This window comes from Theropithecus gelada, chromosome 15, assembly GCF_003255815.1.
Source record: "Theropithecus gelada isolate Dixy chromosome 15, Tgel_1.0, whole genome shotgun sequence".
NCBI lineage: Eukaryota > Metazoa > Chordata > Mammalia > Primates > Cercopithecidae > Theropithecus > Theropithecus gelada.
This window is the reverse complement of record NC_037683.1, coordinates 28949099-28966389: the sequence shown is the minus strand read 5'-3', so window position 1 is coordinate 28966389 and position 17291 is coordinate 28949099. Positions and strand designations below refer to the sequence as shown.

The window sequence follows — 17291 nt, the reverse complement described above, 5'->3', positions numbered from 1 at the left end:
TGAGACCAGCCTGGCCAACATGGCTTAACCCTGTCTCTACCAAAAATACAAAAACATTAGCCAGGTGTGGTGGCACACACCTGTAGTCCCAGCTACTTGGGAGGCTAAACCAGGGGAATCACTTGAACCCCGGAGGCAGAGGTTGCAGTGAGCCATGACAGCACCTCTGCACTCCAGCCTGGGTGACAAAGTGAGACTTCATCTCAAAAAAAAAAAAAAAAAAACATAATGACATGCAACCAAAATCTTGGAAATACTTTCTAAATAATGGATCCTGGGTCAAGTTCAAAAACCCGTTTGTGATCAACCCTACGATGATGAACATATGAACATTCTCCCCAATTTAATTTGTACATAGAATGTAATCTTGGCCAGGCACGGTGGTTCATGCCTGTAATCCCAGCACTTTAGGAGGTCAAGGTGGGCGGATCACCTGAGGTCAGGAATTTGAGACCAGCCTGGTCAACACGGTGAAACCCCATCTTTACTAAAATACAAAAATTAGCTGGGCTCAGTGGCGTGCACCTGTAATCCCAGCTACTCAGGATGCTGAAACAGGAGAATCGCTTGAACCCAGGAGGCGGAGGTTGCAGTGAGCCGAGATTGCGCCACTGCACTCCAGCCTGCATGACACAGCAAGACTCCGTTAAAAAAAAAAAAAAAAAAGAATGCAATCTTATTAAACACCCTAAATCTTGGGTACGGTGTTTCGGTTTGGGATGATGAAAAGGTTCTGAAGATGGACGATAGTGATGGTTGCACAATAATATACAACTTGCTTCTCAATTGCACACTTCAAAATAGCTAAAATGGTAAAAATTTGCCTTACGTCTACTTTACCAAAATAGTAAGAAAATACTGAAAATTACATTTTTTACTTTAAAAATCAACTTTATTGAGATATAATATGCATACAATAAAACGCCCCCATGTTTAAGTGTGCAGTTTCAGTGGGTTTTAACAAATGTAGACAACCACGAAACCCACGATGCGGAATATATGATGCACAATTTGCATCTGATGATAATCTGATAATATATGGTGCACAATCTGATGATAAACATTTGGTTTGTTTTCACGTGGGGGCTAATAGAATTAAAGCCTTGATGGCAAAAAAGGGGAGGGAAACTCAAATTTTTATAGGGAAATCATTTTGTTTCTGGATCCCAAATTTCTCATGATGCCATTGAGAGATGGTAGATAGCAGGTACACAGCTTTAGAGAACAAGTAACTAAAGTAACCCAAGCTAAGGAAGCCTGTAAGAATTTTTCACTGAAAACCAAAGAAGCCCATTCATTATAAGCTACTTCCCCACTGAACAGACAACATAAACACGCTGTTCAAAGGCTACAAACCTTAAGTAGACACTGAAATCACACATAAATGCATGTAGTACAATAATAGACATAAATATGATTCTATTGAAACAACAATAAAATATGTGAAATTAAGTAATTCAAACTTAAAGCTGTTAGAACTTTAAATTATACCAAGCCTTGAGAGGAATGTGGCATGCATGCAGTTTGAGTCACAAAGTATACAGCTGTAACTTCTGCCTCTTTTTCCCCCTGTAAATAATTAAGCCCAAATGGCACCAGAGATAAGACCCCCTTAGATCACTATCTCTCCTCATGGAGTAATAAAGTAATTTTCCTTGGAGTGTAGCAATCTGTAACCAACCAACTAGCTGTGGCATATGCACTGGTCTTGTATGGAAAATGTAATTCTGCTACAATTTCTACATAAATGAAACGCTAACTTCCCCACTTTGGAAGGAAGACTCCATTCATTTGAAGTCAGTGTTTCCCAGTGGCCACCCTCAAGTTTTATGCTAGAATAAACTCTATATTTCATATATATCATACATTCTGAATCTCATTATTTAAGGCTGACAAATGGAAATTTTTAAATTTTTTTTCTTATGTAAAATACTTGTCTAGGGCCAGGTGCAGTGGCTCACACCTGTAATGTCATCATTTTGGTTTGTTTGTTTGTTGAGACAAGGTCTCACTCTGTCACCTCTGTCACCCAGGCTGGAGTACAATGGTGTGATGACAGCTCACTGCAGCCTCGACCTCCTGTGCTCAAGCTATCCTCGCTCCTCAGCCTCCAGAGTAATGAGGACTACAGGTACATCCCACCACACCTGGCTAATTTTTCATTTTATTATTTTTTTTAGAGACAGGATCCCACTATGTTGCCCAGGCTGGTTTCAAATAATCCTCCTACCTCAGCCTCCCAAAGTGCTAGCCTGGTCAACATAGTAAGATCCCATCTCTACAAAAAAAAAAAAAAAAAAAAAATTTAATTATCTGGGCATGGTGGGGCATACACGTAATCCTAGCTACTTGTGAGGCACATGTGGGAGGATCTCTCGAGCTCAGGAGATCAGGCTGCAGTGAGCTTTGAATGAGCCACTGCACTCCAGACTGGGAAACAGAGCTAGACTGTCTCTTTAAAAAGTTTAAAAATAAAAAACTTATCATCATAAAGATGCAGAATTTATATAGATCCATTTGCAAAAACTCAGCCGGGCACAGTGGCTCACACCTATAATCCCAGCACTTTGGGAGGCCAAGGAGAGATCACTTGAGGCCAAGAGTTCAAGACCAGCCTGGCCAACATGGTGAAACCCTGTCTCTGCTAAAAATACAACAAAATCAGCTGGGCATGGTGGCGGGCACCTATAATCCCAGCTACTCCGGTGGCTGAGGCAAGAGGATCACTTGAACCTGGAAGGCAGAGGTTGCAGTGAGCCAAGATTATGCCACTGCACTCCAGTCTGGGCAACAGATCAAGACTCTGTCTCAGAAAACAAAACAAAGAAAACAAAAAAACTTAATACCAGCTGGAAAAGGACTATTTCATGTAACTATTGAGCTAATCTAATAAACATAAAAAATATTAAGAAGCAAAGAGGTGGGACTCACTCAGATAAATTAAAGGAAGTCCAGCCTGAATTAGTGAAGGATAGAATAGAAAATGTTTTAAAAGAAACTGAATTAAGTTCAAGTTTATTTAATAAATAGGCCCAGACAAACACATGGCCTTAAAGGAAGGCAGCCAGGTATGGGGAAAGCACTGGACTTGAAAGCTAGTTAGAGCCGGATCCTAAATCTAGCTGAGTCAAATTCACTGTGTGACCTTGAGCACACCACTTAACCTTTCTGGATCTCAGTTTTTTCATCTTTAAAACAAGGACTTTGGGCTTCTCGATTTTTAAAGTGCATTCAAATCACCTGGGGAGGCTGAGGCAGGAACCCGGGTTGCTTGAGCCCGGGAGTGCAAAGTTACATGAGCTATGATCATGCCACTGCACTCCAGCCTAGAAAACAGAGTGAGATCTTGTTTCTAAAAAGAAAAGAAAAGTCACATGTCCCATAAATATACACACCTACTATGTACCCATAAAGGTAAAAAAATACATACATACTAAAAAAGAAAAATACAAACAAAGAAACACCTGGGGCCAGGTACAGTAGCTCATGCCTGTAATCCCAGCACTTTGGGAGACCGAGGCAGCGGATCATGAGGTCAGGAGTTCGAGACCATCCTGGCTAACACGGTGAAACCCCGTCTCTACTAAAAATACAAACAATTAGTCGGGCGTGGTGGCGGGCGCCTGTAGTCCCAGCTACTCAGGAGGCTGAGGCAGGAGAATCACTTGAAACCAGGAGGAGGGGGTTGCAGTGAGCTGAGATTGCGCCATTGCACTCCAGCCTGGGTGACAGAGCGAAACTCAGTCTCAAAAACAAACAAACAAACAAAAAACACCTGGGGATCTTAACCTTTGTTAAACTGCAGGCTCCAAATCAGTTGGTCTGGAGAGGAGCCCTATATTTTGGATTTCTAGCGAGCTCACAGGTGGATCACATTTTGAGTAGCAGAAGATAAAGAGCCCCCGAAAGTCCTTCTCCCTAAAGTTCTGACATTTCCTTCTTTTTTATTTTTAACTTTAACTTTTGTGAGTACACAGGTGTATATATTTATGGCGTACCTGAGATGGTTTAATGCCAGGCATGCGATGCGTAGTAATCCTGTCATGTAAAATGGGATATCTATCCCTTTCAGTCTTTATCCTCTGTATTACAAACAATAGTCATAGTCTTTTAGTTATTTTAAAATACACAATTAAATTATTATTAACTATAGTCACCCTGTTGTGCAATCAAATACTAGGTCTTTGATCCTTTTTTCTTTTTTTTTTTTTTTTTTTTTTTTTGAGATAAGGTCTCGCTCTGTCCCCCAGGCTGGAGAGCATTGGCACGATCACAGCTTACTGTAACCTCTGCCTCCCAGGCTCAAGCGATTCTCGTGTCTCAGCTCCTGAGTAGCTGGCACCACACGTGTGCACCACCACACATGTGCTGACCACCACGCATGTGCTGACCACCACACATGTGCACCACCACACCTGGCTAATTTTTAAATTTTTAGCAGAGATGAGTTTTCACCATGTTGGCCAGGTTGGTCTTGAACTCCTGACCTCAAGCAATCCACCCACCTCAACCTCCCAAAGTGCTGGAATTACAGACATGAGCCACCACACCTGGCCTTTTTTTTTTTTTTTCTTTTGACACAGGGTCTCACTCTGTTGCCCAGGCTGGAGTGCAGTAGTGTGATCACAGCTCACTGCAGCCTCAACCTCCTGGGCTCAAGTGATCCTCCCATCTCAGCCTCCCAAGGAGCTGGGACTACAGGCACACACCACCACATCTGGCTAGTTTTTGTATTTTTTTTGTAAAGATGGGGTTTCACCATGTTGCCCAGGCTGGTCTGGAACTCCCAGACTCAAGTGATTTATCCACCTCGGACTCCCAAAGTCCTGGGATTACAAATGTGAGCTACCACATCTGGCACACACTTCATTCTTAGGGTACCTGTTTTAATGACCCATTTAGAGTAATTTATTTAGATGAGATATACAAAAAGAAAGGAAAGAAAGAGAGAGAGAAAGAACGAGAGAACGAGAGAAAGAGTGAGAAAGAGGAAGGAAGGAAGGAAGGAAGGAAGGAAGGAAGGAAGGAAGGAAGGAAGGAAGGAAGGAAGGAAGGAAAGAAGGAAGGAAGGGAGGGAGGAAGACGGAAAAGAAAAGAAAAAAGGAATAGAAAAGAGAAAAGAAAGAAAATAATTTAGCATAAGTATAACCCCAAAGACAGTACCTGGCTCAATACATGTTTGTTCCCCATACCGGCAAAAAAAAAAAACTAAGATGGGTTCCAGGCTACCAAAGCTTCTCAGACTATCTGCAGATGAGAAGGTGGTTTCCAAAGAAAACCAAAAAAATAATAAGCAGGGGTGCTTATTATTCAGCCATGATTAGCCTATTCTGCAGGACTTTGCAGGGCAACTCTCTGACCACACGGGTCCACTGTTCCACAGCCTGAGGCTCGGTTAAGAATCACCTGGAAACTAGTGACTAACTCGTCCTAGTTTTAATACAAAAAGTCCTGTGTCCCAGGAAACCCCTCAATTCTGTGCAAACCAAGACAGCTGGTCATGCTTCCTAGAGATCCTGTTAAAACACAGTGTCCCCAAAGATTCTGATTCAGCAGGGGAGAGGCAGGGCCTGAGAATCTGCTTTTCTAAACTGCTCCCAGGTGGACCACACAGAGAGGAGCGTTGCCAGACTAGCTCAACCTCAACCTCAGGGACTGGAGTCAGAATCCTGTGGAAAGAAAAGGCAATACTGAAAGAAGTCTTTCAGCAAGTCTCGATTGCCGCATAGCACAGCTGTGGGACAAATGTAATAGAATAACCCAAGGGAGAGGAATTCTCCAGGCCAGAGACAGATTGCTAGGGCTTTGCTATGATCTGAGGGAGAGCTGTGTCGGGGGTGCTCGGTACCTACGTCAAGGCTGGCTTTAGTTCTGTCGTCAGCATACTCCGGGCCTGAAAGCAGAGAGGTGGTTGCCGGTAGTAACCGAGGGAACGATTGCAGAGGTGAGGGACTCCAAGGGACGACTAGGATTACTGACAGAGAAACAGGAAAGTTGAAGAACCCAAAATCTAAGAGGAGGGAAAGGCTGACAAGTGTTCTTTGTTACTATTACCACATCCCCCGGCTAACGCTGCTGAGCTGGGTTCACTGCCCGTCCCAGCTCTGCAGTGCTCACCTGAGCTAAAACTACACCTAACAATGAGAGGGTGAGACTGGTTTTGGTGTCTCAACCAGAGTCGGGATTGGAGTCCTGTTCCTTGGTTATGTGATTTTAGCAAGTTAAACGGTCAGTTCTCCAGTTTTGTGTTTTTGTTTGTTTGTTTGTTTGTTTGGTCTCCCTCTGTCACCCAGGCTGGAGTGCTGTGGCACAATCATGGCTCACTGCAGCCTCGACCTCCCAGGCTCAGGCGATTCTCCCACCTCAGCCTCCCGAGTAGCTGGGACCACAGGCATGCACCACCACGCCCAGACAATTTATTATTATTATTATTTTGTAGACACGGGATCTCCCTATGTTACCCAGACTGGTCTCAAACTCCTGGGCTCAAACGATACTCCTGCTACAGTCTCCCAAAGTGCTGGGATCACAGGCATGAGCCACTGTGCCCGGCCAGGTCTCTTCATCCATGAGATGAAGATGTTGTAGTCAAGATTAAATAAGAAATATAAATGCTGTATGAAGTGTAAAGCAATATGCAAATATGAGATAATTTACATGAATATTTATATCCATTTCCACAGATTTTGTTGTCATTGTTAGAAACAGTCTGCAAGATGCAGTGCCTGGTATTTGGCACGGTGGTTACAAGCGCTTGGGTTAGTTACAATCCTAGCTATGCCACTTACTAGCTCTGTAATCCTTGGTGATCTCTGTGCCTGTATCCTGTAAATCTGTAAAACGAGAATAATAATAAACCTACTTCATATGGTTGTTGTGAGGATTAAAGAGTAAATGAGGGTATATTAGTCTGTCTTCATGCTACTGATAAAGACATACCCAAGACTGGGTAATGTATAAATAAAATGAGGTTTAATGGACTCACAGTTTCAAGTGGCTGGGAGGCCTCACAATCATGGCAGACGGCAAAAGACATGTGTTACATGGCAGCAGCAAGACAGAATGAGGGACAAGTGAAGGAGAAACCCCTTATAAAACCATCAGATCTCGTGAGACTTATTCACTACCACGAGAACAGTACGGGGGAAACCTCCCCCATGATTGAATTGTCTCTCACCGGGTCCCTCTCACAATACATAGGAATTATGGGAGCTAAAATTCAAGTTGAGATTTGGGTAGCGACACAGCCAAACCATATCAATGAGTTAATACATGAAAAGCAATTAAAATGTGTTAGACATTGTTATAACCAACCACTCAACAACTCTTTGTTAATGAATAAAAGAAGGTACTAACACTGATGGTTAACTAGCCAACTCCCAATTACACCAATGGGAAGACTGATGGAGAAATGCATTGATGCAAAAATCAAGAGCAATATCTTTGTGCATTCAGATGTCTACCCATTGATGGGCTGATATCCCAGAAGCCATAATATTCAAATTTACATAATCACTCCCTGTCTTCGCCACATCCTCCCAGCCTGCTGGGTAACAGCTGACTCAGAAGTGGAAAGTTCACCTCCTCACCTTTTCAGCCCTGCTCACCTGTCCTTCCTCTCCACTGCAACCAAGTAAAGCTACCTCAGGAAGAGAGGGAGGCTGCCAGCCTCTGAGAACCGCTCTCACTCTTCACTTCAATACACGAGCAACAACGTCAGTGTACTTCTGAGACATTACCTGATGGACTTTATAGTACAGTAAAGAGATGTTCACAGTCAAGGGAAGAAGGTAGTTTAAAAGCACAAAGGCAGGCCAAGCACAATGGCTCACACCTGTAATCCCAGCACTTTGGGAGATTAAGATGGGGGGATCACTTGAGCCCAGGAGTCCATGACCAAAAATCTGGCCAAAAATCTAGACCGCATCTCTAAAAAACCAACAGCAACAACAACAAAAAAGCACAAATGCAGTGCTTAAATTTTAAATCTGCTTTTAACCTAACCCTCTACCATTCACAGTCAGACCAAACAAATCCACTGCACAACCTTCCTGAGATTCTGTCTGTCAAATCTGGAAAGACAGAGCAAACAATGGGAGGAAATAAGCCAAGGGTGCCAGAACTCAGGAAGGAAAAGCATTCCCAAGTGGTCTCTAACGCTACATAAAATTGCATGGCTCTTAAGAGACCACCAAATTCCAGAGGTGGAAGGAATCTGAGAAATCTCACGTTCTCTCCTTTCCAACATCCCTGACCAAAAAAAACCCCAGAAACGAAAACATAGACTCTGCTTTTAAATCCCTCCAAGACACAGAGCACTCTACTCTCTCCGGCAATGTAATATTTGCAGGGCTATTCAAACCGTCATATAATTCCCACACCCACCCAAATTTAGGACTGACATTCTCCATCAAGAACTCTCACTTGGGCTGGTCCAAAGGTAGTGAGTTAGTTGATTGTTGATAGTCAGTTACAGATCAAACTTCTCATTCTACTCTTTCCCCCTTCTCACTATTGCATTTGACTACTCAAAAAAAAAAAAAATCAAAAAACAAACAAACAACAAAAAAAGAACTCTCAACCTTTCCTCATACAAAATGGCTCATATGACCCGATCCTGTTCACTTTGTGGTGTGACCAAGATCAACCAGCAGTGGGGCCCCCACACCTGGCCTCAGGACCTGAAACCAACCCACACTGAGTGCCATTCATTTAGGCCACACCTTAAGGCTCATGTCGGGCAGTCACTCACTTAACCCCTACCGGTTCTTTTCACACCTGTCTCACACCTGACTCATTCTCCAGAAGGGTGTACCTATTTTTTTTTTTTTTTTTTTGAGATGGAGTTTCAGAGTTTCACTCTTGTTGCCCAGGCTGGAGTACAATAGCACGATCTCGGCTCACTGCAACCTCCACCTCCCGGGTTCAAGCTATTCACCTGTCTCAGCCTCCTGAGTAGCTGGGATTACAGGCATGTGCCACCACGCCCAGTTAATTTTTGCATTTTTAGTAGAGATGGGGTTTCTCCATGTTGGTCAGGCTGGTCTCAAACTCCTGACCTCAGGTGATCCACCCACCCCCGTATCCCAAAGTGCTGGGATTACAGGCATGAGCCACCATGTCCGCCCGGGTGTACCCCTTTTTTGTTTTGTTTGTTTGTTTGTTTTTTGAGACGGAGTTTCCCTCTTGTTGCCCAGGCTGGAGTGCAATGGTGAGATGTCAGCTCATCGCAATCTCCGCCTCCAGGGTCCAAACAATTCTACTACCTTAGCCTCCCGAGTAGCTGGGATTACAGGCATGCACCACCACGCCCGGCTAATTTTTTTGTATTTTTAGTAAAGACAGGGTTTCTCCATGTTGGTCAGGCTGGTCTTGAACTCCTGACCTCAGGTGATCCACCCACCTCAGCCTTCCAAGGTGCTGGGATTACAGGCGTGAGCTACCACGCCCAGCTGAGTATACCCTTTTTCTTAATCCATGCAACTCATTTTCCCTCTTTCTTCTGAAGAGCTGAGGCCAACAGACCACTTGCGATTTTGAGCTATAGAGACCTAAGAACCCATTTTAGGATTTGACCAGAAGACCAAGAATACACCCAGGACCAAGTCCCTGGAGGTAGAAAATAGGCCATGGTGGGCATCTTCATCAACTCTAATCCTGTGCCCTTTATTTTAAGCAACTTTAAATCACTCCAAAAAATTCCACTCCCTCTATTTCTCTTCTTTCCTCTTCTGGCTCACCCTGAATAGTGAATGTGCTGCTGTGATTCATGAAGACAGAGGGAAGACCAAGCATGAAATGCATGATGAGTGAAGTCAGGTGACCTTTGTAGAGCAAGAACAACTTCCTGACCCCCAGCCAGGCCTGAGCCAACAGGCCCCAGACTCCAGTAACGAATGCCAGAGAAAGGTTAAGAAACAGGACTGACTGGTTCTATGCTTCCTCGCCCATTCCTACACTCTGGACTCCCCCGGGCCCTGCACCCCACCCAGCTGCCAACACCCTCCTGCCATATCAATTATGTGAAACACACTTTCCTTACACTCAGGTCATCTGACTTCAGCTCTCCTCCCCAAAACATCTTTGATGCCAATTAAGGTCCTTCAGCCCATGTTGCCAGTGAGAGACTGAATATACAAATGGAAAATGGTCAGATCATGTGTGTGTGTGTGTGTGTGTGTGTATATATATATATATATATAGAGAGAGAGAGAGAGAGAGAGAGTCTTGCTCTGTCACCTAGGCTGGAGTGCAGTAGCATGATCTCGGCTCACTGCAACCTCTGCCTCCCAGGTTCAAGCAACTCTCCTGTCTCAGCCTCTGGAGTAGCTGGGATTACAAGGGCCCTTGTAATTACTACCATGCCAGGCCGATTTGTTTGTATTTTTAGTAGAGACAGGGTTTCACCACGTTGGCCAGGCTGGTCTCAAACTCCTGACCCCAAGTGATCTGCCCACCTCGGCTTCCCAAAATGTTGGGATTATAGGCATGAGCCACTGCACCCAGCCCATATATTAAAATAGAATTCTAACCCACAGTCTGCAGCAATCATTCCAGGAACTCTGTAGCAATCAGCCCCAAATGGTCAGGCTTTAATCAGTAATGGCCAGTTACCCTAATTTTTGCCCCCAGTTCCAACTTGGGACTAACCAGAAAAGCCAGATATGGCCCTCTCACCAATCACATGGGAGGCATGCTGCTAGGAAACTTCTCCAGCTGGGCACACCTGAACCACCACCACCCACCAACCCCCTTCCTTTTCCTACTGTAACACTTTTCCACCCCCGGCCTATCTTTGAGTCTCTGCCAAATGGAAGTGATGATGGCTGACTCCCTTGTCACAGCAAGCCCTGAATAAATAGCCTTTGCTTATTCTCGTTTGGATGGTATTCATTTATTTGCATACCAGATTCCTAATACAAGCCACTGTCCCTACCCACAAGGAGCTCTTAGTTTAGTAAACAATCACACTGCAGTATGGTATAAGTGTACAGCCAAGGCATGGAATATGGTATTACTGGTGCTGTAAAGAGAAGTGGATAGCGCCAGCGGACTTTCTAGGAGGAGTGAGGACACCCAGGCTTGCTTTGAAATACGAAGGGCACTCACTAAGCAGCCTGCCATGGGAGAAGGGAAGCATAGTTCTCCAATCTTCTTCCTCGCCCCCCACTTTCAGAAACTAACCTCTCCCACCTATAGCCCAAGTTTAATTTTTGACCTGCTCCATCCATTAACTATCTCATTTATTTTTGCTTTTTCAATTTTCCCCTCTCTACTAAATAATACTCCTCAGTCTAAAATATGTTTGAGTCTGTTTTGCATTCCCTAAAAATCTTGGACTGACTTGACCAGCTCAACTGAATGTTACCTTCATTTTCCTTCTAATTTCTTTAAAGAGTATCTACTCTGGCCGGGCACGGTGGCTCACACCTGTAATCCCAGCACTTAGGGAGACTGAGGCAGGTGGATCACGAGGTCAGGAGATCGAGACCATCCTGGCTAACACGGTGAAACCCCCTCTCTACTGAAAATACAAAAAATTAACCGGGCGTGGTGGTGGGTGCCTGTAGTCCCAGCTACTCAGGAGGCTGAGGCAGGAGAATGGAGTGAACCTGGGAGGCAGAGGTTGCAGTGACCTGAGATCACGCCACTGTACTCCAGCCTGGGTGACACAGTGAGACTCCATCTCAAAAAAAAAAAAAAAGAGAGAGCGAGAGAGTATCTACTCTGAGGACAGGAGTAGTGGCTTATGCCTGTAATTCCAGCACTTTTTGAGGCTGAGGTGGGCAGATCACTTGAGGTCAGGAGTTCAAGACCAGCCTGGCCAACATGGTAAAACCCTGCCTCTATTAAAAATACAAAAATTTGCTGGGCGTGGTGGTGCATATCTGTAATTCCAGCTACTCGGGAAGCTGAGGTAGGAGGATTTCTTGAACCCAGCAGGCAGAGGTTGCAGCAAGTGAGATCACGTCACTGCACTCCATCCAGCCTGGGTGACAGAGCAAGACCCAAGACTCTGTCTCCAAAAAAAAAAAAAAAGAGTATCTACTCTGTAACCAAGGTCTCTGCCCTCCATCTAGAGCCCTCACATCTAGCTCTCACCCTTTCTTCTCTGCTAGCTCTGGGTCTCCAGTGACCAGATCCATCAAATTCAAAGCCTTTTTCTCAATCTCCACCTCTCAGCTTCCCGTCTCCTAGTTTCCTTGACTAAACGAGCCCAGTCTTTCTCCATTCTACCTGGATGCTGCTTCTTCCTTCTCAACTTGCATCTACCATCTAAACTCCAAGAATCCTCTCCAAGAATCTGTCCTTCATCCTCCCAATCTTGCCAACCTCAAGGTTTCAAGCAACCATCAAGTCTATTGATTTCATCTCTCCAAATCCATAACAGCACCTCAAATTCAGGATGTCCAAAACAACGAATCATCTTTCTTTCCAAATCTTTCTCCTCCCATAGAAACATAAACCAAGTCACCCAGCCCCCAAGCCTTAGTGTCATCTTTCCCCTTCTGTTCCCTTGCACCTTCACATCTGTTATTAAATCCTTCCTTCCAGTCCATTTCCACCTTACTGTCTACATTCACTCCACTTCTGCTGTCATTACTGTGGGCCCAGTCCTCAGAACTTCCAGGCCAGCTATTGCAACAACTTCCTCAACGGGCTCGTCCAAGCCTCCAGTCTTTCCCTACATTGTCCACTATCAGGAAACCTGCCCTTCATAAAACCAGGTTCTCCAAGGTTGAACATGAAGGGAGAATGTCTACATATGGAGAGCAGGCTCAACCAGGAAGCCTTGACTTCTGTTTCCTCAAATTCACCCCAAAACCTTTAGTTACAGTTGACCTTAGGTAGCTACTAGCTGTGTTCAGCCATGTTAGCCTAACAATTCAATGGGACCACAGTGGACAGTTTCCTACCTTAGAGAGATCCTGAAATAGACGCCAAGCATCTGCAAGTCCTATGCGCACTGTCCTGGGAGATAGAGCCAAGGAAGGAATCTTAACCAGGGCACCTAATATTACAAAAATGGCCACTTCAGAAGATCGAGCCATTGTAATACCCACCAGGCATGGTAAAAGTCCCAAGGCAAAGAGAATGGGGGTGGGGGCAGCAGGCAGGAATCTCAATGACAAGACCCCATGTATCTCATCACATGGAAGTTTCCTTCCATTTCAGGATCAGTGTTTGGTTTTAGTAAGGAAGATGGGGGGTTCCTTAGACCCTTTATTCCCCCCCCCCCGCCTCAAGTTTATTTATACAAATAGCAAAGGAGGACATCAGCCCCATGCAGATAGCAGTCCAAGGAGGACAATCCTTCTATCCTCATGTTGGCAAACAGAGATCTCTACTCTGAAGCCTTTGTAGGAGCCTGGGCTTCTTTGGGAGCCTGAGCTGGAACTGAAGCTGGAGCTGCAGCCTAGGCCTTGGTTTGATCCTTGGCCTTGGTCTTTGGCCGGCACAGCCTGAGCCCCTTGGCAATGAGGGCACAAGCACGTTTCCCAAGCTTGGGGCAGGCAATGTAGGCAAGAGCTGACACCCTTTGGAATCTTGGGCTTAACCTCCTTGGGGTTTATGAGGGCAAGGCCTCAGCACGTGCACTTATGTCCTTGGCATTGTCACCCTGCATATTCTTTAGGCCCTTCTTGTTGTGCTTCTTGGCAAGCACATGTTTGTCAGGAACTTGGGGTCCATCCCTTTAAGAGATTCGTATCTTTGTGATTGGAGTTTCTTGATGCCATTTCTGTGCCATTTTCGGGACTGGTTGTGTGTGGTGTTGTGCTTGGATTTGGCCACGTCTGCACCTTAACCTGCGGCTCCCGAAGCACCTAGAACTGGCTACACCCACTTTTCATGTCACTCCCTGAAACAGCTTCCAGTGGCTTCCAGGCACAGCTAAGTCCAAAGGCCTAGGTCTGCCAGTCAAGGCACTTTGCCCTCTACCTTTGGTGCCTCTCCTTGCTTCCTTCCCTTCTCCCCCGAGCCAGAATTCTGAGGGAATTCATTCATTCTACACACATTTGTGGAGAGGTGGCAGTGCCTGCTGCTATGAGCTGGGATACCTTTTCCACATTTTCCCATATCCAAATATGACCAATCATTGATGGCCCAGCTCAAGGGTCACCACCGGTTTCCCTTTCCCTGCCCTCACCACCCACACCTTCCCAGAACACTCATGCCATTCTGCCTTGTAGTACAGTTATGTGGATGAATGTCACCTCCCCTGCGTGTCTGAATCCTCTGTGTAATTCCTACTCCGCTCAACATTGCATTTTGCAGAGGAGGAAAAACAACTCCCTCGATCGCTTGGAAATAGAACATTTGCTGGTCTAAATCCTCCAGACAGTGAGCTCCACGAGGGCCCTCACTGCCCGCCCTCGTTGCACACAGGGAAGCTGTTCAAGGGCCATCTGTTGAATGAATGAGTGAATTAATGGCTTCATTCCTGTACTCTTCCTTACGCTTCCTTCTCACCATATTTAGCACTCGGCTCTCTAACAACGTGAAAAATTTAAAAGTGGAAAGAAAATTGCTTCGGGTCACAAATGTGTCAAGCAAAAGCCACCGCAGAGCCGGAAGCGTGACATCGCCGCAGAACGCCCTGGCCTCCCGCCCTCCCCCGGGCGCCGCCCTGCCCGCGTCCGCGCTCGCGCCCAGCCCCCACCCCCGCCTCCTGGGCAGCAGAGGTCCCTGGGGACCCGGCCAGGCCGCCTCAAAACCGGCGTCCCCCGGTGACGAGGGGTCGGGCGGGGGCAGGGAAGCCCGGCGGGGAGCTCCTCGCTTCTCTGAGCTCCTCCTTGCCGATCTCCAACGGCCGGCGCGGGTCCCACCTGCGCCCCACGCCTCGGCACCGCGCCGGCCCGGCCCAGGGGCAGGGAAGCGTCCGTGCGCCCAGAGTCCTCCAGGCCCAGCCGGGGCCGCCCGTGCCGTTCCCCGCCCGCACTCACCGTCGGCGCCCGGCGCTCCAGCGGCGCCGCGGGCCAGGCCGAGCAGCAGCAACAGCGGCAGCAGGCGGCGAGGCGGGCCTGCACCCCGGGGCCCCCGGCCCATGCCGCCGCCCGTCCCTCCCGCTGCGCCCGCGGCTCCTCCCGGGGCCCTCGGGGCGCAGAGATAAGGCTGCAGGCGCCGCGGGGAGGGGACCAGCCGGCGGCTTCCGGCTCCGCAGGGGGGAAGCGGGGGGCGCTGCGGGGTCCCGGGGAGGCCGCAGGGCGCGGGTCCTTCCTCCTGGCAGGGTCTGGGCGCTGGACACGCCCGTTCCGTGTCGGTCTCTGGCTCCGCGCGTTCACTACTTAGCGCACCTGCTGCGTGCCAGGCCCTCTCGCCGCTCACATTCGCAAAGGGGGGACAGACACTCATCGGATAATGACACAGCTGGAGGCAGAGCCCCGGAGAGTGCTGGGGAGGAAGTGTCTCGGGGAATCCAAGCCACTCGGGGGCTCAGGGAGGCACCCCCGGGGAGACGGGTGAGGGGAACAAAGGACAGAAATCTTCGAGGACGTGAAAGAGAGCTGGATGAGGTGACCGCAGCGCAAGGCCCAGGTGAGAGGTCGGAAGACCCAGGCCCAGGCCACCCAGGGGCGACACACTTGACCAGGTGACACCTGATCACCTGGTGTGAGAGAGAGGAGGACTGTGATGGAGGGAGGGACTGGCATCAGTCTCCGCTGCTCCGAGGACACCCTGCTTGGGTCGCGCTGATGCCAGCCCCTCCCTCCATCACAGCCGTATTCCACCCCCAGGGAGGGAGTAAACCAAGACCCAAAGATGAGAAGGACGTTGGGGAGGAATCTAAGCGAGAGTTTGTTGTAGAAATGGGGAATGGGGACCTAGAGTGGGAGCAGAGGGTTGGAGACAGGCGTTGAGCTGCAGAGGGAAGTTAGCCCTCCTAACCCAAGTAAAGGAGGTCGCTGGGAGGCTGTCACAGTTTTAAGCAGGGAATGACTTCATCACTGACACATCTCTGTCTGTTCCGTGGCATTAGGTTTGGGGTTGGAATTGGGATGTGGAAGGCAGAGTCCAGCCCGGAGCTGCTGCAGGAATCAGGCAATAGAAGACATGTCCTGGCCCGGGGCGGTGGCTCACGCCTGTAATCCCAACACTTTGGGAGGTCGAGGCGGGTGGATCACTTGAGGTCAGGAGCTCGAGACCAGCCTGGCCAACTTGGTGAAACCCTGTCTCTACTGAAAAAAAAAAGAAAAGAAAAAAATTAGGTGAGCGTGGTGGCAGGCACCTGTAATCCCAGCTGCTGGGGAAGCTGAGGTGGGAGAATCACTTGAACCCAGGAGGCAGAGGTTGAAATGAGCCGAGCTCGCACCACTGCACTCCAGACTGGGCGACAGAGTGAGACTCCAGATAGATAGATAGATAGATAGATAGATAGATAGATAGATCCTACAGCTGGGCATTGACAAATGAGGTCAATGTGTAAGAGTGGAATCCACTGGGTTTTGTGACTAGTGGGAGAGAAGGAAATAAATAAGATCCGGTTTGAAGGCTTTGAGCTTGTGATGTCTGTGGGAGAGCATCCGAGAGCAGGCACCCCACTACTTCACCCCATAGCCTCACTTGCTTATTCTCTGCCATGAGCCTGCCCTAAATCTAACCACTTTCAAACACACCCATACAAGGGCTAGAGTGGTAGAGTCATAGTAGTTAAAAATGAACTTCAAGCTGGGTGAAGTGTGGCGTGCCTGTAGTCCCAGCTACTAAAGAGGCTGAAGGGCAGGAGAATTGCTTGAGCCCAGGAATTCAAGGCCCAGGTGGGCAATAGAGTGAGACCCTCCTCTGTTAAAACAAACAAACAAACAAACAAAAACAACAAAGAAAAAACTCATCTTCCCAGGCTCTTTTTTCCTCTTGGGGAGACAGGGGTTGGTTTTGTTGCCCAGGCTGGAGTGCACAGCTCACCACAGCCTCAACCTCCTGGGCTCAGGCAGTCCTCCAGCCTCAACCTCCCAGTAGCTGGGACTACAGGGGTGCAGCATCATGCCCGGTTCATTTTAAAAAAATTTTTTTTTTTTGTAGTGACAGGATCTGGCTATGTTACCCAAGCTGGTCTCCAACTCCTTGGCTCAAGCAATCCTCCCACTTTGGTCTCCCAAAGTGCTGGGATTACAGGAGTGAGCCACTGCACCCGGCCTCACAAGCCCTTTTCTTAGCAGGCTTTCTTGAAAATTATTTTTGATCAACAAAGACAGGCGCCTGTTTGGGGAGCAATGGATGGTGTGGTGTGTCTCTATTTAGACACATTTTTTAAGTTCAACTCTCTGTAAACTTGGAACTTAGGAATCATG

General features: G+C 47.4%; 1 protein-coding gene and 1 pseudogene across 3 annotated transcripts in view; both read right to left on the bottom strand.

The window, feature by feature from the left end:
* Positions 1-15104, bottom strand: part of SUSD1 (sushi domain containing 1) — a 135506-nt gene extending 120402 nt beyond the window's left edge. For all 3 annotated transcript variants that reach the window (XM_025359486.1, XM_025359485.1, XM_025359487.1), the window contains exon 1: positions 14946-15104. In XM_025359486.1, coding sequence (XP_025215271.1) covers positions 14946-15048 — 103 coding nt within the window. In that variant the 5' untranslated portion in view covers positions 15049-15104. The remainder of the gene's footprint in view (positions 1-14945) is intronic.
* Positions 13346-14079, bottom strand: LOC112608514 (annotated as a pseudogene).
* Positions 15105-17291: the final 2187 nt, after the last annotated feature.